This window comes from Aulonocara sp. 'chitande type north' Nkhata Bay, linkage group LG12 (assembly GCF_057382095.1).
Source record: "Aulonocara sp. 'chitande type north' Nkhata Bay isolate Kocher_YH1m ecotype deep benthic linkage group LG12, A_spYH_male_GT1.1, whole genome shotgun sequence".
Taxonomy (NCBI): domain Eukaryota; kingdom Metazoa; phylum Chordata; class Actinopteri; order Cichliformes; family Cichlidae; genus Aulonocara; species Aulonocara sp. 'chitande type north' Nkhata Bay.
In genome coordinates this window covers 29,635,161-29,657,925 of record NC_141355.1, presented here as the reverse complement: position 1 = coordinate 29,657,925, position 22,765 = coordinate 29,635,161, and the positions used below count along the sequence as shown (strand labels likewise).

The window sequence follows — 22,765 nt, the reverse complement described above, 5'->3', positions numbered from 1 at the left end:
GTAAAACGGCGTTGCTGGCTCTTTATGTTAAGTTTATCTATAATAAAAACTATTTTATTTACTAAACACCTCTGTCTGTTCTCCTTTCATTCTGTTCTGGACCCATTTGTTACCAGTCCCCACACACACCCCTAGACCTTCATCGTGGGGATGTAACACAGTCTGTTCTGCAAAAATCTTTTAAGTGGCTAATCTGATTATAATGTAGAACACTGAGTGGGTACGACGACGTCATAAAGATACTTAAAAACAAGTCATATCTTGCACACCTTCGTCAATCTTGTTTACTACAGCTTGTGTACCAGCAAAAGGAAACATTAGACATCACTTTTTTGGCATGCAAACGGAAACCCCCGCAAAGTGGTGGTTCCCCGCAGTTCAAACTGAGCCCATTTCCACCTGCCAACATCTTCAAGCACTATACAAAGTAGACTTAAGTACAGTACAGTTACATAGATGCATATCCTGATAATGCCTCCACTCTCAGAAGATAAGTTCTAGATGGAGAATGAGTCGCCACAGTAGTGTGGGCTTAAAGGAATAAATGAAGCCTCACAGATTCAGTCTCAGATTAGGAAGAGTTTATGCGACAAAAAATATACATCCTTCTCTCTGATATCTACTAATTATATGCAGTTGTTAAAGAACGGGCACACTTCTCTTGCCCACGACTTCCACCCACATGCTGCCAGTGTTCAATAAACTCAGCTCCCGAAAGAATCATTTAAATCTCTGGTGCTTATAATGATAATGAAATCCTGAGTACCCTGGATAGCTCCCGCAGTTATCGCCATAACACACTAGCAGGGACTTATAGTTTGTAGTCTGTGGCTTCGACAATAGAAAAAGCACTACCTGGTGTTCAAATGTGGCCTGGTAAATTTTGTTCAATCTGTCAGAAATACTTTATGTTATTCTTTTATTTGCCTACTCCATGCTGGCACACTACAGGGGCCTCCAACGGTCACCTGTTGGGAGCCCCTGGAAATTTGTTACATGCTTTTCACTGCAATTAACCCAGACGTTTTGACTAGCGACAAAACAATACTCCTAGTTTATAGAGTACAACATGGACGCAAAAACTGGAAGAAACTTTGTAATTGCTTTTAATCCAAACTTTTAAAAGTTGGAGTTTAGGGGAGACCGGGGATTGTTGTAACATTTTTGACATTTCTGTCTGTAGCTTGGAGCTCTTTTAAGGTAGTGGATTTAAAATGTAATGCAAAGTATTTACATGTCTCTGCTATTAAATAGTACAGTATTTTCTCTGCAGCACAGTTACTCATTGCATGGTATGGTCTCAAACACAAAGAGTGAAATGTTACAACTAACCCCATAGTCTGGGTTAGTTGTAACATATCCTGGGGTGAAATGTAACACAATGAAATAAGGATACTGACAAAATTTTAACATGTAATCTTTTTTATTCAACACAATCATGCACTTAGAACTATTTACGTAGCTATGTGTGTGTGTGTGACTGCAGAAATCTAACTTTTGAACATATTCCAACCCCCAAAAAAAGACTAATTATGGAATTTTCAGAAACTGAATATCTCATAAATTTTGGTTGGTCTTTCTTGAGTTTGGCCTCATTGGCTCAGTGGGCATTGTAACCTATAACTCTTGCACCAACGTTTGAACATAACAGTGAAGCTGAAAAAATGTAGTTGTGCACCAGCATCGCAATTCCACTGAGATGTCCATGATGTCCAATTACTTTTTTTTCATGGCTGACCTTGGTGTGGTTTGCAAAGTGCTTCAGAAAAATCAGGAAGTCTATTTCTTGCACCCATCATGATTTATTTCCACTACCAATACTTCCTACTGGCCCATCTCTGACAAAGTGGTCTGCATAACGTATGCGTCGGAACACAAACATTGGAAGAATTGTGTTGCCAATGGCATCAAACGCATATACAAAATGACCAGTGAACCTCTCTCTGCTGATGTCGTTGCCCCAACTTGTTTAATAAGTTAAAGTAATAGTGTGGTAAGTAGTAACATTTGCATTATTGTTACAACTAACCCAGACTGTTGCTGTTACAACTGACCCAGACTCCTATAGCCATGACCTAGCAAACATTACAGCCAACGGCTAAAACATTAGCACTAAAGACCTACACGGAATAAATCCCCATAGACATACAAATAACATAATGCAGATAATGCTATTAGAAATTGCAAATAAAGTAAAAAAACAAAACAAAAAACAACTTACTTTTTGGCATGCAAATTACTTTCTTTCTTCTTAAATTGTCTTTGTTTGCCAAAATGTGCTCATTTTTCACATGTGATAGAAGACCTGAATTGGGCATGTACAGGATGAATCACATCATCTGAAACTTAGCCCTGATTGCAGAAATTGGAAGTGCTACAACTGACCCACATTACAACTATCCCCGGTCTCCCTACATAAAATCTGTTTTTATTTGTTTTTATTTTTAATTATTTGCTAACTTTTAGTCTTTATGTAGGCATAAGCCTATGACGTCTGTCGTCTGCGGCTGCATCATCCGACCAAGAAACACCAGCCTGTAATATCGGACTTTTAGCCACAAGGGGGAGCAATAAACATGTTGCTGTATTAACCTTTGAACCACCACACTTTTCTTTGAAACCATCAGCTGGTAAGGTAATCTTTAAAACATCAGTTTGAGTTCTTATCAGTGTCTTTGTTTCAGATGCACTGATAAGTAAGCAGGAATGCGCTTTTAGGGCCTTTCTTTAGAGAGGATAGTTGTAGCTGAGATAAGAGCAAGAGAGATTCTTTTTATTACAACTAACAATTTTAAAAAATATATATCATTTTTTCCCCCCGGTTGACCCATGGTTGCAAAGCAGAAGATTTAACATTGGAAGAGTTCACTATGTTGCTTTCTAGTTTCTGTTCTGTGCCCTGGAATATAAACCTAAAGAAACAGACGTAGATTTACAGACAAATTTACAGCTACAGCTGAAGTTCCAGTAAAGAAAGACGACGTAAAAATAAGAATTATATCACTAAATATTTAGTGGACGTACTACTAGTTTTTTTTTTTAAACCTCTCTAATCTTAAAGTTGCACTCAGGAAATGCAAAAAGGCCTTACATCTTACTTGTATATATATATATACATCTATGTATTTATAGAATATGTATTTATATATCTATAAAATGTAGGATCAGCTGTTCATGAACTGTTCTGTAAAAGGGTGGTTTGCTAAATTTGATTATTTATTTCTCTTTTACATAACCTATAATATCTATCTATTTTTCATGAAAGCCTTGTGGGCTTGCTCTCCTTGGGAGTTGAAGTCACTCAGGTTGACGTCTTCTTCTTAGACTGACTGTGCTTGCTACATAAATCGGGCTTGAAGTAACCCCACTGTGCTGTTCGGGCACAGCTGCAATACTGCCAGCATTTGTCATCCGCCCTGATGAGAAACACCAGCCGCCCTTTGACTCTCGCGCTGCCCCTCACGAACTTTGGCAACGTGTTGATGTTCCTTTTCAGCGTTTTCTTGGCTGCAACCATCATTTTCCTCAACGTGTCTGTGTTTCTCTCCATCCTGCTGAACACAGCTTTGCGCAGCGAGAACCGCTTCATGTACATGCTGAGCACTTGCCTCAGTGACATTTGTACGGGAGTGTCTTATTATTATGTTGGTGTTCTCGATGTGAGGGATGTCTATGACTCCCCCACGAGAACCTTTTACATTGCTCCCACATTTCTAGGACTGTCTTTCATGGCTATCCTGGCCGCGCAGGCGGACAGATACCACGCCATCTTGTCCCCCTTTAAATACTCCCAGCGCATGACCCGAAACAGGACCGTGATGGTCATCGTTGCCTACTGGGCCTACGCTTTCTTAATCGTCGCTGTGCAGAACCTGGTCACTGTCGGTGTTGCCAAACAGGTCACAGGCTTTGGCACTTTTGTCGCGAACATATTCCTAGTTATCATAATGATAGTGCTCAATATCCGATTGTTCATCATTGCCAGGTTTCAGCTGGAGAGGGAGCAGCCCTCCGAGGAGAGAGACAGCAAGCGTTCGTCGGTGTATCTCATACTGGTGGTTGTGGTGTTCTTCTTGGGGACTTGGCTTCCTATATTTTGTCATATTATCATTTGTAATTTCATTGGCACGACCTGTTATACCTTTAAAAATGAGGGCACTGACCCTATTCGCATTTTGCCCCGAGTTAATGCTGCCCTGACCCCCATTCTGTACATTAGAGGGTGCTCTGCGCTCAGGGCAACGCTGCTCGGCAAAGTGTGGAGACCCTGCCGTGGGAAAAGGTGAGAGGCCGGTTGTGTTTCACGAGTCAGCTCATTAAGAAATTATACAGTGCCATTCAAACATGCTTTTCGCGATAGGGCTCACACCTGAGGCCAGAAAGGATGCACATAGAACCAGTTTTATTTGAATTGTTGTTTTCTGTCAATATGTAAGCCGTTACTTTGAATGCTCCTCTAATTATCTATCACTTTTCGGGGCTTACTGGTATAAATGTATGAACTGTGACATTTTATGTTTTAGACATGTTTTTCTTCTTCTTGTTGGCTCTTGATTGAAAGTCCTCATCATGTTTATAGAGTGAAAAAAAATTCTAGTTCCTCCTCTGTTAATAACAAGTAAAATTTAGTCCTTCTGTACACCGAGTTCCTCCTAAGAGTTGGATCATTTCTAAATGGATGGATGTCAACATGCCACGGCAGGCAAACTGTTAAAAATGTATTATTTTCTCCACTGTGAAAGGAAATCAACTGTAAAATGCGACACATTCTTGGAAGATGTTGTTTCACAATGAAAATGGTCTTCCAGTGCAAGTAATGTGTTTCGACTCTAGTTTTTTAATAGCCCAACTGAATAAACAATTACAAAGTAAAGTGTGGCAGAATCTTGTAAGTTTATTTAAATTATCAACAAAGTTTTAATTTAATTTTCAAACAATAATTAGTAATTTCTACATTTCTTAGATTACAAACATAGCTGGGCAAACGATCCAACACCGCATAACACAAACTGTAGTCCGCCTGATAAATGATTTCTTATGTACATTTCCAGTGAACGTAGGCTGGGATAGAAGAGTTCTAGCAGATTTTAAACAGTTTTCACACACACACACACACACACACACACACACACACACACACACACACACACACACACACACACACACACACACACACACACACACACACACATTTGCTGGGAATCTTCTACCTGTGTTTACGTGGAGCACGTAAGAGCACCTTGATTACGTAACCCCTCGCGCTGAGTATGCAGTTTCCGCGGCAACCACACAGTGTCAGAAGTGGCCTTTGGCACGCCGCCATAATGCCGACTTCCACGGAATGTGACCGGCTCAATTTAAGCACATAAACACAAAAGGTTTTACTTGGGAAACGGCGAATGATTCCGAGAGGATGCAACCCCTTGCAGCTAATGCGGTTTTAAGATTTTCATTATTAACATCTGCATACTCTTCAACTATTCTGAATAAGTCGTGTTTCAGTGAAATCTATCAGTGAGGCAATAAGAAGCCTGGTTCTCTTTGCTAAGAGGAGGAGCCTGCGTATCGCAACACTTCCGCACATCTGGTCCAGTTTCTGAACCTCTCTTTCTGCTTTTCACTTGCTTTCATATATATATATTTTGAAATCATTAAGCCAGTTCTGTCACCAGGCATCACAGTCCCATTAAACAAAACAATAAATAAATGAATTAAGATAACTGCAAAAACGGGTATTTACACAAATTTAAGCTACGTTGTCTTTATTTAAAAATATGAAAAACAGACAGAAAGTCAATGGGTTCCCCTTATCATTATTTAGATACTGAGGCTTGAGGTTTTGAAGGCAATGCAGCCGTCTTAAGTCCAGCTGATAAAGAGATTTATCAAGTCTAATGCTGTTTTCTGTGGTGGTTGTGGTATGTATTATCACCAGTGCATTGCGCACCGAACTGGCATATTTTAGGAGTGAAGGCCTTTGCAGATAAAAGAGGATACACTCAACAGTCCGCTTTAAAACATACTACAGCTTTTCGTGTACAATCCCTTATGCCACATATAAAAATACCCCTCAAGTCTTAGTAAATCGATTCTAAAACTGCACATCACTTAACTCCCTTCTTCTATTTCTTTCCCCGTCACAGTCCCTTCATAGATTACACATATTACAAAATTAGTTTTAAAGTCAGGCATCTCACGGAGCATTTACCTGCACACAGCAGGATGGTAGGACTATAACTGGGTCGGTTTGCTCGGAGGAGAAGGCCTTAAGATGTTTGAACACAATGAAAGAAAATAGCACTCTTTGTTTCCTTCTGTGCCATCTTGCAGGTAAAGTTAGTAAGATTCCTGATGTAAAAAAGTGAAAACCCTCCCACATTAGGATGTTTTCACTGCTGCACTTTGGGGCTGGTTTCTATTCAAATGTGGGTCAGGGGTGAGGAAGCTAACGTCATAAGCTTGCAACATGGCGTCCCGAAGGCTGTGAGATGAGCAAGAGGATGGTAAAGACCGCTTGAGAACGACCATACCGATGTAAGAAGGTATTTAAAATGAATTCTTTCCTTTTGCCGCGGCGTGTAAATGTTTGTCGGAGCCGTATTTCTGTCGTTTTTTGATCGGATCGTTTCCTACCACCCACTGCAAGAATCGCAGAGGTTTTCGCTGTTACGCTGGTGTTTTTTTCCACGGCGTGCCAACAAAAAGGGGCTCTACCAGCCTGCTTGGCAAGCCGAGGATTCCCACATTATTTGTTCGAACATATCGCGGTCTCTGCCCAAACCTGTAACAATGCGCCGTTTGCGAACGATGTGCTCCTTTTATATTTTTAATTAGGCGTCGTGAGCTTACGAGAGATGTCCCACAGGACGAGTGTGTACCAAAGAATTACCAGGTTGGCAAAGCACATCAGGGGGACAGAAAGGGTCCACGGACGGCACGTCGCTACGTGGTATATGAACGCTAAAACGTTTCTACTCTTCACCTCATTTTCTCAGTTTTGCAGTCCAACGTGTTCAGTGAGTTGTTTACAAAATTGCAAGCTGATTAGTTGAATCTTTCTTTAAAACCAATCGCTTTCGCGTAAGCAGAGCAGATCTCTTCAGCTGGTATTGAATTGCACTTTGTGTGGTAAATGGAGCGGGGCAGATTCTATGGATTTTGCGCATGTTTTTTTTTGCGCAATCAGCTGATAGTCTTTGAGATGTTTGTAGATAGTATGGTACCACTTGTTTATTGTTTATATGTAGGTTAAGCCACTTTGGTCTTATGTGAGGCACATTAAAATCATTTAACTGGAGTGTCTTGCAAATATACCCATTAAAATGTTGGATGCATGCAGAGCCTGGTTTGAAACGTTGCTTTTTAAACGTCGATTCTAGCGATGCAGTGGGGTGTACGTTTTAGAAGCACTATAGGTGCGCTGGTGCTACCAGAGCTACCATCTTTGTAATCAGCTACAGCGTTGGTGTCACGTTACACTCTGACCTATAACTGCACTGTTTTATAGAAACACTGTTACACTGTCGTTGATTTCTGTCAGTAAATAAGCATCCTCTTTTTTTTTTTTAAAAGGCGGAAAAAAATCACACCAGTACGTTAATTACTTCATCATTAACTTAAAGTAAGCCAATAAAACAATGCATGTACTCGGGTGTGAAGGCGGCTCTGCTCCTCATGATTACTGCTGTTAAAGTACCAAGGGGCATGGCGATAAGAAGGCATAAGAATGCCAGTAATGTGCGTTTCCTCGACTGGCTGCTGTTAACCAAAGTGTAGTTCTGTGGAAACATTTCCACTTTAATTAACAGTTGACGAAATGTACTTACCCCCTTGTAAAACGGCTGTAGAAAAATGGTCAGTTGTCTCATATTTTGCCAGTTGGTAGGGAAACGAATGTCTTTCATTTTACACATGATAAAATTATTTTGCACACATTTCCAGTAGCTCAGCTGCACATTAACTATTTGTTTCTGCGATCATTGGTGTGAATTCATTTCAAGTTGGCATTGTTATCATTTTTTTCAAGCTCTTGCTTTGATAGTAGAGTAAAGGTAAGATAAAATCCAACTGTTTTCATGGCTTCTTTTTCTGGTTAGAGTTGCAGGGGACTGCAGCCTGTAATAAAAAGATTACAAGATGTTATTTTGGCAGACTACACCCAGCCCAACATATAGGTGTAGCGCTCAGCTGCTCTGTCTGCCAACCTCAAAATTTGGCTGGAGGGGTAGCTTAGGTGTGTTTTTCAACAACACACCTAAAAGCTGTATTGTTAAGAACGGGACACATGCAAATGTGTATTGCACTTTATAATCCAATTTGGAAAAGCCTCTAAAGGAGAAATGGGACTCCTGGCTGTTATGCCTGAAGCACTTGATGATATCAGCACAGTAAAAGCACAGTGCTTTGATGAGCGAACTGCTTAATCCATTGTGTTTAAACCAGTCCATCTCATAAACCTTGAAGAAACTGAGTGAGACTATTGATCTCTTTACTTTTATAGAGTTGATCAAGTTTTACGCTGAAAATGGATTATGTGGGCAAGCTGGTCTCTCCAGTAAATCCTGTAAAATATTGTACAGTAACCGCTGTACTTTTTGATGCTTTTGTCAAATGAACATTTTAGGTCAGAGATCAAGTAGCAAGGGTCAAACAAATAAAAAATGACCAAGTCAAGTGGTCAGTGTGACTAGTTTCATTGATTACTATGGACTGCAGAGTGTGGCCTGGAGGGTAATTTGAGGTCTGTGTGTGTGCCTCATGATCGGCCAGTTGGTCTTGTCCTTTCTCTTTCTCAGCACACACATAGTGTATTGGATGCAGGCTTACAGCAGCATGTATGGGCAGTGCAATACAGTAAGAAGGCTACTTAGGCTATATGTGCTGACATGTTGGATGGGGACTTATAGATTGTTCTGGGCTATTGTATCTATGTGTAGCTGTCTGTTCTATTTGGTGGTTGCCTGTTCAGAGGCTGTTTGGTTTGTTCAGTGGATAAAGCACCTCGGGACAGGGTTGTTGTTGTTCTTTAAGAAGAAGAATGTGGAATGTAGTGCTGATAGCCAGAAGGTTGCGCAGTGTTTAACGGCTGAAGGAGGAGGGGGGGCTGGCAGGTCTGTAAAACCTTGGACCATACAAGATCTCTTACTCGCCCAACATGATGTCCTCAGTCAAAGCATTAGATATCAGGTCATGTGGGTTGGGGGTTGTTGTCTCGCAAGACAGAGGTCACTTTATCATACCAATCATATGTTCAGTTGTCGGTGAAGTGGCTGATTACTGCGCTTTTAGTGAGGGCACGCACTGTGATGTTTGTGGGCACCAGTTACTAAACAGGATTGCTGGTGAAGGTCTCAGTGTTTATTTAGTTTTTTTCCTGAGGACATTCTAGATGAACACGATACTCAAGACACAGCAGAGATGCAAAGTTATTCATATTAAATCCATGGCAGCAGGAGAAAATGGTAGTTGGAACTCTTTCAGTGCATAAAGCAGATTCAGGTTTCATGTTTCAAATGAGAGTTTAACAAAGTCCTTTTTCAGCAATGAAAACTGTTACATATAGCCTCATCTTAAATTCCATTACCTCCAACTGCCAGATACTAAATGAACTAGTACTTTTCTGGTGTTTCTGACCACTCACAGCAGCGTTCCCATTATAAGCTATAGCCTCTCATTCACACAGATTCATATGGCACTCGATCCAATGCATACAGACACACACACTCACAAAACTGGGGATCGACTCACAGACCTGATTAGCAGACAGTAAGTGTTACCTCCTGGTAAAGAAATGAGTTAATACTGCATGTAAAGAAATTTAGACATAACCAATAGATACATCAGCTAGTTTGAATTTTTTTTTTTTTATAAGACTATCATCTTAGTCAAAATCAGTCCCTTACAGTTACAAAGAAATAAACCACTTATATGTAGACTTTAAATCTCTCTTTTTAATCTGTGTTTTTGCGTTTTAACCCGTACTAACAAGAGAAACATCAAGTTTAATAACAAACGAATGTCTCTATAAATATAAGAGAAATGTACTATGCAAAATCTACTCATGACATTTTTCTTCTAGCGCTGTATTTTTAGTCTTGCACTTGCATCTACACCCCACGTTTACAAAACAGCTGAAAAACTAGAGTTACTAAATCATCTCATTAAATGAGTTGATGACAATTTATAAAATAAAAATTCATCTGGCACTGGTTGCTGTTGTTTTATTAGCTAAGATTACCTCCAGATATCATTCATACCACAGAATAAATTGATTCATTTCCCATTTTAAAGGTATGTGGTAAGGAAAAAAGGATTTAATCTCATTTTTTTTTTCAAAAAATCAGCAAACTTCTCCTCCTCCTCTTCCCTGGTGTTACACGACAATCTATGGTCTGAATGCCAGCATAGCTGTGTAAGGTTTTAGGATGTACACATGTGGCCACAGCTTTCTGATCGGTGATAAACAGAATGAGGTTCTTGTCATTCCACTGCACTGTGGGCAGGACTTGTTTATCTTGCTTAACTATTGAACTCCTCACTGGAAGTGTTCACCCAAACTGTCAGGGTACTGTAGTTCACATACATACTATAATCATGCACCTGTTCACCCAGCAGTCCAGCAGTTCTGAAAAACGGAATGTTCCAAAAACAGGACAGAACCGATTTGACCTATTGAGCTTTTTCTAATAGCAGGATATGTCCTCTGCAGCTTTTCTGAAAAGATTACATCCAGAATGGATCCAGCACTAGATGCACTTAAAAATCTACCACTGAGCCTGCAAGTTTAGGCAGGCTATTTCAAGAAATGACTGAAGCTAGTGACTTTATATGTCATCTTTACCTTCTATATTCTGTCTTATGCCTGCATTGCCAACTTGCCTAAAAGACTTGATCTTACTACAAGTGAATGATTTTATTTTATTTTTTAATTAAACTGTAAAAAGGTTTTAGATTGAAGGTTGTTTTTTTTTTTTTTTTTCGTTGTTTATTGTGTAAATCTGAAGCTTTTTCTGAATCTAACCAAGTTGAGTTTTGTGGAGCCTTTGCTGTAATGTGATTTCTGAAACTTTATGGAAACAGGAGAGACCTGATTTTTGGATCATGTATATGCCTAACAGATGTTCTAAATGAAGTTTTAAATGTGTGTGCGTGATAGAGTAATGCAGTGTAAAGGCCGTGTAGCAGGATGAAAAAACAAAACAACGTGCGTCTTTGTAACCAATCAAATGAGACTAAAATGGAAATGATTATGTTAATTTGCATGACTAACTAGCATTACATATCACCTGTAATAAAATACTGTGAGCTGCCCTGCTGCACAGCTCTGCTAAGAAAAGAATTTAATTCATTGTCAGAAATGGTTTAGAGCAACCTGATAAATCTTCAATGTGTTTCGTATGTAGCTCACATGTAATGTCTGTTAAGAGCATACATAGTAGTTAGCTTTTTTTTTTCTTTTTTTTTTCTTTTTTTTTAAATTAACTGTTTACTTTAATCTCATTTTATTATGAGCTGTCCTTCCACAGCTGGTCCTTGCTGTACCCATGAGTCCTGCATGGACCAGCCTTACCCATGCAGCAGTGTCAGCCATGTTGAAATGGCTCAGAGGTGGTTGCTTGGTGTTTGTATTTCAAACTGGCTTTGTACCATCCCCCCCAACCCCTCCCCCACTCTCTCTGCCCACCAGCATACTCTGTTTGTGTGTGTGCACACACAACACATGCACACATCTAACACACACACACACACACACACACACACACACACACACACACACACACACACACACACACACACACACACACACACACACACACACAGTGAGGCCTTTTGCTCCTGCCCTTGATTGCCTCTCATTCTGTGTCTACTTCAATCGTTCCTACCTATCTGTCTCTACCACTGATCCTTTTATGCAGGTTCTGATGTTGTGTGATGGCAGTTCTACAAACCCAGTACTAGGGCTGGGCCATATTATACCGTTCACGGTAATACCGTTATAATGTTAGGCAACGATAGGAAAATGAAATATCGCGATAGAATGGGAGTAAAACGCGCATGCGCAGTGCCTTTGTTTTCATACGCACATGGCCGATTGTTGAGTGAAACTGATGAACCAGAATTGGTTTGTAAAAATGGTGCAACTTCCGTGATGTGGAACTGGTTTGGTGTTTGTCCGTCAGATACACAACAAAGCACATTTTTTTGCAGAACATGCAAGCGGCCGTCGTTATTGTCATATTTGTCGGACTAAGATGCTCTTAAATCTGGGAGTAATCTGGGTCCTAAACTCCGTATTCTTCAGGTCAAACAACACTGCAGCATCACTTAGAGTTAAAAACTGTCTAAATTCTTTGATCTTTAATAAAACGATCAGCATTGCTGCTTTACCAGGTGTAACTATAAAGTTTAACTTCCAGGCATCCATGAAAACAAAAGTTATTACATTTAACGGAGTTAGAAGTTAGCAGGAAGCTAGCGGAAGTTAGCTCGCTAGTTTCGCTAGTTACCTAAGCATGATATTGCATGTTCTGACTGAGAGATTTCTGAAAAAAATCAAACGTACAGCTCTGCTATCACTTCCAACATAAATGAAGACAGGAAACTAAACAGCAGTGACGTTTGTAGGGTTACTGAAGTTGGGCTAGCTGGTATATAATGATGTGCTACGTGATCGCTAGCGACACAGCTATGTTAGCATAACATAAACAGTGAAGCTGGAGGACGAACACTAACACTTTTCCACTTATAAAAGTGAACGTGAAGGTTCTTCATGGTTAGAGACAAATGCAATCGCATGGCAGGATGCTGTAAACGGACCAAACTTCAGTCAGGAGAACAACTGAGATAATCCATCCACAATACGAGGTTAGTCATTAATATACTGCAACAACATGGGAATAGAGCAGCTGCCAGAGAATTCAACATTAATGAAACAATGGTACAGAAGTGGAGGAAGCAAGAAGAATGAGTTTAATAAAGTTTGATTTATCTGACTGCTTTGTTTCGCTTAATGTGCGTTATAATCCCGTGCACCTTATGGTCCAAAAAATACGTACTGCACACTGCAGTTTAATGTTGCAAAGCACCTCTTTTTAACTTCAGTGGATATTATACATGGTTATGCTCAGGATATGTCAGCCCATTTCTACTGGAAATGCCTTTTGGTTAAACTTTCAGCAAGGAATTTGCATTTGCACTGTTACATTTTTATAAAGCTTTAATGTACATAAAAACCAGCTTCTTGTTTAAGTGAAAATAAATGGAAGGTTGTCTTTTTGCGCTAGTAATGTTGTGGAGTTGTATTTTGTCTCGCATCAATTATATCGTCAGTTATATCGTTATCGCAAATTTTCAAATATATATCGTGATAAATATTTTTGGCCATATCGCCCTGCTCTACCCAGTACTATCTCTTGCTTAAATGAATCTCTGTGAAAGAAGCCCCAATTAAACAAAAGTTGCATGTAAAATCCTGGTCAATCCTGATTTCTATTGGTTGTTAGCAGATGACCTTTCACAGCAGTAGGGTGTGTTTTGTTATTGCACCACAGGACTTTGGCTCACCTCTGCCTTCTCTTGGCTTTTTTACTCTGTGTTCAGGAGATTAGTGCCACAGCTCTCTGTCACCTTTGCTACATGAACACCGACTTGCTGTTGGATCTATATGCGCTGGAAAATTGTAAGCAGAAACAGGGGTGGTAAATAAAGTCAAACCTGATCATCCAAATTTCAGGTGTAACCAGTTTTAATTCAAAGGTTGACATTAATTCAGTGCCCAGGGCTCTTTGACTCGTTCTACTTTACAATCTGCACACGCGTGCATGAGCCTTGCCGTGTTTGTGAGTTGTGTGTAAACCTCTCTTCTCATCTCCTGATCATCAGGCTCCTGACACAAGTCAAGGTTGAGGATAAGTAGCAGGGCGCTTTGTTTCTTCTCTTTTTTTTTTAAGATGAGTTTGCCCCTATCATTATGTCATAGTTTTTGAAGAGGTTACACTGCAGGGAATGGTAAGCTGATCCACTGTGTGTGCTCAAAGACAACAACCTCCCTGGGCTGAATTTAGTTGGTATGTTGTAGGGTGTTCAGCCAGAGAGAGAAGTCTTTCTTACAGCCCTTCTAAACCAGCTATCATGCTTTCTCTCCAATGAGCTACCAGCCTTTTTGTGTAGGGCTTAAAACTATGGTGATCGAACCCTGCAGACTGCTTTCTAACTTACTAATATTATCCATAGAAACTAGTCTTTTGGCATGCTGGAAATAGTATTATTTTTTTGCTGTTTTTGTCAGTTGATACATCATCCCTGACTCTAACTGCGGAGTTAAACGGGAACAATGGTGTGGTTTGTAGTATTGAAATGTTTCTAGGTGGAAAGGGTGCCATGCAGTCACACTTGGAGCTACATTCATGGTGCAGGCCTCTCTGTCCCCTGTGGTATCATGCCTCTTTTTCCTGGGCAGCATCGTTGGAAGGTGAGCCGGGCCTACACGTGTCCTACCCTAGCTGCATATAGATCAGCCATAATCCATTAGCGGCTCCCTGGAATCCAGCCGGCACAGCACAGCAATGGAGGGGCCAGGGGGAGAGGGTAGCTGGGTGGGTGATGGAGGGGAGGAAAGGGAGACAACGAGGGATGAGAGGTGGAGGGTGATGGGGGAGGGCTTTTTTTTTTTTCTTTCTTTCTTTTTTTTTTTTCTCTCCTGAACTGGCTTCTCTACTGTGAGCCCAGCCCCCTTTTATGTTGGTCCGCTGGAAAAGCCTCTTGAATCCCCCCATAAAGCCTGCAGAGGTGTGCGTGCGTGTGTGTGTATGTTAAGAGAGAGACTTGATATATGGCTTCCTGGCTGGCATCACAGTAGAGGCCCTTCTTTCTCTAGTAGCCCTCTTCTCCATTACCGCCTGCAGGGCTGAGTGCCGTAAACTCCCCTAGCTTGTTGTACGATTAACACATCTGGGTTGTGCTTTTCAGAATAGCTCATTATGATTTACATTGGGGACAGGACAGTGAGCTGTTCCTGGGATGTGTCTGCATGCCCGGTGAAAGGCTGGTGAGGGCTGGAAGATAAAGAGAAAGGAGAGGTACAGAGGAGAAACGGGGGAGGGGAAGAAGATCGTGAGTAGAAGTGTCAAAGCAGAGGAGGCAAGCCCAGGCCTGGACCTGGGGGTAATGATCACTTCAGCTGATTGTATCAGCTAGTCTGTGACAGAGTCAGCTTGGCTACATACCGGATACACTCAGCACTCTTTACCAGGTTAAAATTTTAACCTTCTTGTTCTTTGATGGTGTTTAATTTTGACTATAATAATGGGTGGTCATTACCATCCTTAACAAGTCTCTTATGTCTAGTGTGCCATCTTCTTTAGTGGTACTTTGTTTTTCTCTGTAGTATTTGAAGGGATACTGGAGGGCCTTAGCCAGGATATGTATGTCTTTGTTTAACGCTGTGATGGACTCCTTAGTTGTGCTTACTTACTGTGCAGTTAAAACTATTTTAAACAGATACAGTTACTTGAATTTTAACTTATGCTTTTGCCCTGATGGCGTTTTGAGGACAATTGAGGATAATTCACATCTATTACAAACTGAAATATTCTTTAAAAGCTTTGCTTTGATCTAAGACCAGGTCAAATGCCAGTAGTAATGTGTCGTTATCAGTACCTGATATTTAGTTTGTTGCTTTCAGCTGTTCGTTGCCGTTTTTCCTGCTACTGCATATCTCATACCTACAGCATTATACAGAAGCTGTATGATTGTTGAAGTTAGGTTAAGGAGATGGTATACACAAGGAGAGAAATTCAGAATTTTTTTTGATAATGTGTGCTTTAATTTTACTAAAAGGTATCTAAGGGCATCATGCTTAAGATATATTAACCTAGAATAAGTTCAAGTTAAACTATAGAGCTAATGTAACTACCTCGGTCGATAGTTACTACGTATGTCATTAATATAGTTCGTTTTGGTCAATTCATATTATTGAATCAATATTAATATTGTCTCCTCTTTTACTGGTGTCTTAACTCTAGAATGTTTTTTTTAATCTGGTGATCTGTGCACAATATTGATATCAGCTGGTATTTTTGCCCATAGAGTCAGGATTTTGAGCACAAATTAAACCATGTTATTGTTTATTTACAGTAAAAATGATTTTTTTTAATTTTTTTTATTCAAATATTGATTCATCCACTGTTTGAGATGTGCACACTGCAATCACTAAACAACATGCAGATCCATTTCAACCCTTGGTGCTGGGTGTTTTTAAATGTGATTTCAAAGCTCTTGCTTGGCACTTAAAATGGCAATTTCTACATGTGTTTGACTTGAATTAAACATTTCTTTGTCTTAGATTGTAATCTCTTGTAGTATGGCATACCCTGTTGTGGTTATTGAAAATTTGTGTTGTCTAAGCTTGCCTGTGGCTTTGAGGGAACGTTAAACATGGACAGACTGCTGCCTCAACCAAATCATACCACTGATATTGCCCTCAGAAGTTTTGCATCTATTGCATTAACACAAAATGTGTGTTTGTAGAGAAAACTAGAAATAGAAGTACTGTGGTGTGTACCATTAGGCCATCAGTATGTTGTTTAGCAGTGAATTGGATTCACTCGTCCTATTTCCATAAATAAGGGCCCCTCTGGAGGATCGAGTGGTGCTGTCCTTGCCTTGGGGCCACACCCTCCCCCTACTCTCTTGCCCAAGCGCCTGTGTAGTTTTTCTTGCTCAGGTGTCACCTAATCCCCCCCCCCCAGCCCTGCTCTTCCACAGATCTCCAACCCCCAGACAATAGGGCAGGGCTGACATTACCATGACCTAATGGAGACTAGAGTTAGCTGAGTTTCCAGAGAGGGCATCCCATCGAAACTAGTTACTCTGGTGAGATAGTGGAATGAGGCAACTTAGGAAAGAAGTTACTTTACCCATTCTTGTCCTCCACCCCTACGACCTTTGTGCCAGATAAGTGGTAATGTGTACAGTCAGAACTTGATCCATGTAGGGTTACAGTTTGTTTAAAAAGAAAAGTCGGACACAGAGAAGGTTCCAGTTTCTAAGCAGCTGTGTGATTATATGGCATGCACTGCTAACAGTTTGCTAATTTCCCAGTGAGCTCAATTTTGCCATTAGAGAAGCGTTAGCTAAGCCTTTACAGCACATTGCTTATTCAGCCTTTTTTTCCCCCTCATCCACCGCCAATGCCACTAAATATTGATTTTTGCGTTATCTGTTAAGAAACACCACTCTTTATTTCTTTTCTCAATAACCCATTATTTTTATGTGGTTTCAGTGTAATAAAACTATTTTTTTTAATGTAATACTGATCATGTCCTTGTTTTGTTTCTTTCAGCTTGAGGTGGTGCACGTGTAGGAAGAGAGAGACGAGAGAGAGGGGAAAGAAGGGCGGAGGAAATGGAACTGCCAAATCATGCCAAACAACTGCTGCTGCAACTCAACCAACAGAGAGCCAAGGGCTTCCTGTGTGATGTTATCATTGTGGTGGAGAATGCTCTCTTCCGTGCCCACAAGAACATCCTGGCGGCAAGCAGCATCTACTTTAAATCTTTGGTCCTCCATGACAACCTCATTAACCTCGACACAGAGATGGTTAACCCCTCGGTATTCAGACAAGTTCTTGACTTCATCTACACTGGGAAGCTACTGTCCTCATCAGACCAGAGCAATGAGCAGAACTTCAGTGCCCTCTTAACTGCAGCCAGCTACCTCCAGCTCCACGACCTTGCTGCTCTGTGCAGAAAGAAGCTTAAGCGCAATGGTGGGAAACCCCTGCCAGGTAAACCCTCCACTCCAGGTCCCCTTAGCCGCTTGCGTCTAAACAACCAGCGGCTTTCCTCTTCTACCCCTACTGGCCACAATAACCACTATCCTCCAACCCTTTCCGATGCTGACCAGCCACAGCCAGATGAAGGCCTTCGGGACAAGCTCTCAGATGACGAGATGTTTGTTGGCACCTCTGGGAAGAACGGGAATGGGGGGAATGGAAGCAGTAATGGTAACCTCAGCAGCGGAGGAAGTGCGGGGGAACCGGACCTTGGACTAGACCTCTCCAAGAAGAGTCCACCCTCTGCGGGCACAGCCACAGATGCCCTCAGCCCACACAGCAACTCCCAAGGATCCCCTCAATCTGCCTCAGTATCGACAACCAACAGTGCCTCACTGGATGATTCGTCTACCACCTTGCCGGGTGCAGACACCTGCATCTCAGAGACCATGGACCTCAACTCCTCCTCTAAAACCTCAGAGGAAATCCAAAACCAGCCAGAGGGTCCTCCACCACAGAAAAAGTCCCGACAGGGAGCTCGAAAGAATGAATGGCCTAAGAGAGAGGCTTCAGGGTTGAAGTCTGAAGATCACAGCAGGCCCCTGGTTAATGGGGTAATTGTTGGTCCTAAAGATAGCCGCTCATCTGGGATTGGAGGTGGCAGTGGGAACAGCTTCACATCTGACCAGTCCTTCCAGTGTAAGGACGAGGAAGAAGGAGGAGAGAATGGCCAGGATCACAGTGAGGAAAGTGGTCAGAGTGATGGAGAGACTGCAGGAGGTGGAGGGGGAACAGCAGGGGGGCACCACAGCGCCAACTATGTGTACAGGCAGGAAGGTTTTGAGCCAGCATTTGGAGACAACCTCTATGTGTGTATTCCCTGTGGTAAGGGTTTCCCCAGTTCTGAACAGCTCAATGCTCATGTGGAGACGCATACTGAGGATGAGCTCTACATCAAAGAGGAGGGAGGAACCTTTGTGAAAGAGGAAGATGAGGAGGAGGCCGAGGACCTTTCTGCCACTGTAGGTCCTTCTACCTTTGGTTCTGAAACGCGCCCGTTCAAGTGTACAGTGTGCAGTAAGAGCTACAAAGACCCAGCAACCCTGAGACAACATGAAAAGAGCCACTGGCTGACCAGGCCTTTCCCCTGCAACATCTGTGGCAAAATGTTCACCCAGAGGGGAACCATGACACGCCACATGCGTAGCCACCTCGGCCTGAAGCCATTTGCATGTGAAGAGTGTGGCATGCGCTTTACACGCCAGTACCGTCTGACAGAGCACATGCGTGTCCACTCTGGAGAGAAGCCGTATGAATGCCAGCTATGTGGGGGGAAGTTTACCCAGCAGCGCAACCTCATCAGTCACCTGAGAATGCACACCTCACCCTCTTAGAAATGCATCAAGCCAAAGAACTCTGGGAATAGAAAATACAAACCTTTTCTCCATCGCAAAAGCAAAGAAATGCACACATACACATAGTTCTACATATTAATCCAGTTTATGATGCCCTGGCTAAGTGAATGATGTAGCCGTTAGCCACAGTGTGCTCTTGGTGATGGTGGGATCTTGTTGATGCAAGGATTCAGTTGTTGTTTATATCGAACAACGTCTGCTCACCTCTCAGGAGCTCTAAAGGGACAGTTTACTGCTGTCTCTCTCCAAAGTCACAAAGCAATGGTGGAGTTGCATAACGTCTGGTCTGTTAAATGTGAATGTGGGTACTGATATAATGTCAAGCCTCTCACTTCATACCCTTCAGCAGCTTTTCTCTCTTCTACCTTTGAGTCTCTGAAGTTTTCAGATGACTCAAGAGTCCCCTGTGTACTCCAGTGCTACTTTGACCAAAAAAAACCACGTGCAAACAATACTGGCAATAATTCAGCAAAAAGATTATTTTAACCCTGACAGCTTTATATGCTTCGTTGTGTTGGTTGGTGATGGGTATCTGTATATAAAGCCCTTTTCAGACATGGGATATGTAACATTGCTCGCTACCCCAATCTGTTAAAGTGATGGCCTTCTGGCATACAGACATGATGACTTCTACATCCATATTTCTCACAGTTATACTGTCATAGATGTGAAGGTGATGAAGAGAGTTGCTAGATTTGGCAAAAAATCCCAATCATGATTATTTTGGTCAGTATTAAAAAATTTATTTATTTTGCACAGTTGTTTCCAAACGATTGTGTAAAATAAATCAAACTATACACAGTTTTTACAGAGGATTTCATTTAAATCGGAATATAATGTAAAATAATAAGGCTTGAAAAGAGTTGAGGTGGTGGGCCATTAGGAATAAAGAGCTCGAACTTTTGGCAAGGAGCAAAACTGTACTACTGTAAAGGAAAGCAGTGCACTCAGGAACACAATGTAAAATCTTAGAAACAAAAACAAACACAGAAAAGTAATTTTTTTTTCTTTGCCAATTTTGTTTTTGTAGTTCTCTTTGCCACTGACACTAAGTGTGCCTGCTAAATAGTGCTGCTGCATGGGCTGTACGCCACCGCTTTCCCCCAGAAAGATCTCTCCTCAGGATTGGGAACAGCAAAACTGTATTAGAGAGTAATTGTTTTCATCTTACTACCACAAAGAAGCAGATCTGGTGGGATAAAATGCAGTTATGTGCATGTTATTGTTTTTCTTATGGGCTAAGCAACTCACATCTACGCAGGTGTTCAGTCACAATCTCATGTCTGCATGCATTCAGACTTCTGCTGTGTTAAAAGCTACACATAAACGGTATCTAATGCGAATTCTGTCACTACTTTTACAGAGAAGTAACTTGGTGTGCTCATTGAGGCACTCAGAAAATATGTCTGAAAGGGGCTTAAGAGGAGGGGTAACTGGGTTTGGGACCATCTCCATGCTTTAACTGGAAGTTCTTGAAAGAAGGTTCACGTTGGAGGACACTGATTTAAGTTTTTGTTTCACAGATGACAAACACTCAGTCTTCTCTACAGCTGTTTGCATTAATATAGAGAAGATTTTCATTGTTTTCAGATTTGCCTGCTAGTGCTCCCAGGAATGAAACCTGGTTGGACAGATGAACCCTTGAGGTACTTGTTTTTTGCTTAAACAACTTGTCATGTTTCAGTGAATGTTTAAACTGGAAGGTCTTGGGACTTTTCTTGTGGAGGGGAGGGATCTGGGTTGGGTTGGGGCAGGGCAGGGCGGGGCGGGTGGTTTCATGGGGATAAGGTGAAGAGGGTGTTTTTAGACTGAGCGTTATGTTCAGTGGGTACGTTTATTTTTCTGTCTGTATAGCTTTCCTCCCCTCAGAAAAAAGAAAAGTCTATTTATGTAGGCTTGTGACCTCTCTACCTCTGATTACTCTTACAAACTCTATGTTGATTAGTTGAAAGTTCCTATGTAATTAATTGTAAAAAGTGTGTAGATTATGGTAAGTTTTTATCTAATGCTTTAACCTGCCCATCTCTCAACACAGGTTTTTAATGCTTATAGATTTTACACATTAATATTGTTTTTAGCTGTTGTTTGTACTTGTCAGATATAGCTTTTGGGTGCCCTGTTCATTGTGGCTCCACTTCAAAGTGTACTGTAGCTTCCAGCCTGGAGCAACTAGTGCTTAGTTGGTTAGTTTAGATATATAGAGTTCCAAAGATCTTATGAATGTTGAGGAGAACAGAGCTAACTAACAAACTTTGCTAGACAAGTTCATAACCAAAGTTTTTAAAAAGATGTACTTAAGATATATAGCATACTAAATTATTTCACTTTTGATTTCTTTTTGCTGTATAAAACAAATTATGAATTATATTCAAAGTCCAGAGAAAGAAATCCACTCTTTTGATGGAGTTTTTGGCCAATGACTGACAAAGGGTCTTGTGGATTGCAAGGAAAGCTTGTGCTGATTGGTGGGCTGGTATGACGTAAACTTTACCACCCAAAAAAATTGGTAAAGTTTATTTTAAAAAAAACAAAACAAAAACATGTTCCCTGAACATGTTTTCTGTTTCCTTTTCATTTATATCCAGAGTCCTTATCACTTTATATTCCATGACTTTAAAAACAGGACTTGATGACATTTTATGTGTTCTGTTCAGACCAAAAAAGAAAAAAGAAAAAAAAAAGAGAAAATATAATCAGAATTTTAATGTGAAGTTCAACTTAATTGTTTTGGTTTTGTTTTTTTGTGAGCCAGACATGTGAAAACTTGTAATAAGAAGGGAGAAGCAGAGATGCACTGGACAGCTGGACAACTCGCTGGTCTCTTGCGGCATCCTTTTGTTCCTGATTGTATTCCATTATATCACAGAATTAGTTTTAACTTATTTTTAAACTATTTCAAGCTTTACCTCATTGTAAACAATGACAAGTTGAGAATGGCCCCCCGTTGTCTCTTCTGTTTCACTCAAACCTGTCCAGTGTATCGCCTCTTAACAGTTAATGTAGAGTATGAACCCTCACTACAAGTTTTTTTTTTTAAATTTTTTTTTTTATAGGCATTCCTCTGTTATGTTGGTTTACCTGTCCTCATGATTATTTTTTTTGTAATTCCTTTTCGTCCTCATGTTATGGTCTGTGAAATGTTTGATTATTATAGGGATGCAGCTACAGTTACACAAACATCACTACCGTTTTAAGGTACCTGCGTCTTGGGCTCCCAGACTTGTTACTTATGTTGGATGTTGGTGTCTTGTTGTTAGGCAGTTGCTGTTTAGTGATTGCATGGTACATCTGAATTTTTCACACTCCTCGATCCCCACCCACCCATTCCTAGATCCACAAACGTGTTATTTATCGCCTGATACATTGTTGCTTGTGACCTCTTCTAGCCGAAGAGGGAGTCCACAATGCATTGCCTTCAAACGTTGTTGTACTCGCAGCCCTTACTGCAGTACAGTGTAATGTCTGTAATGCAAAAGGTGTTTTGTACTACACGATCTCTAGCCATCTCTGCAAAGGTTTTTGCAGCTGCATTTGAATGCTTGCTTGTTCGACGTAACGAAGAAAAAAAAAAAAAAAA

General features: G+C 41.0%; 2 protein-coding genes across 3 annotated transcripts; both read left to right on the top strand.

Moving 5' to 3' along the window:
• The first annotated feature begins 3,419 nt into the window (after positions 1 to 3,419).
• LOC147317700 (uncharacterized) lies at positions 3,420 to 4,286 on the top strand. The gene has a single exon (XM_086313027.1). The coding sequence runs from the start codon at positions 3,420 to 3,422 to the stop codon at positions 4,284 to 4,286; it is 867 nt and encodes a 288-aa protein (XP_086169153.1).
• A 2,145-nt stretch (positions 4,287 to 6,431) lies between these two features.
• Positions 6,432 to 20,914, top strand: hic2 (hypermethylated in cancer 2). Of its 2 annotated transcripts, none has more exons than XM_086314970.1 (2): positions 6,432 to 6,534; positions 17,342 to 20,914. In XM_086314970.1, the coding sequence occupies exon 2, from the start codon at positions 17,404 to 17,406 to the stop codon at positions 19,165 to 19,167; it is 1,764 nt and encodes a 587-aa protein (XP_086171096.1). In that variant the 5' UTR covers positions 6,432 to 6,534; positions 17,342 to 17,403; the 3' UTR covers positions 19,168 to 20,914. The 2 variants fall into 2 exon arrangements, with proteins under 2 accessions (XP_086171096.1, XP_086171095.1); XM_086314969.1 differs by having other exon boundaries at positions 6,454 to 6,542.
• Positions 20,915 to 22,765: the final 1,851 nt, after the last annotated feature.

Excerpts from the sequence above, each read along its gene's own strand:
- LOC147317700 (XM_086313027.1), top strand. The coding sequence starts at position 3,420 with ATGAGAAACACCAGCCGCCCTTTGACTCTCGCGCTGCCCCTCACGAAC.
- hic2 (XM_086314970.1), top strand. The coding sequence starts at position 17,404 with ATGGAACTGCCAAATCATGCCAAACAACTGCTGCTGCAACTCAACCAA.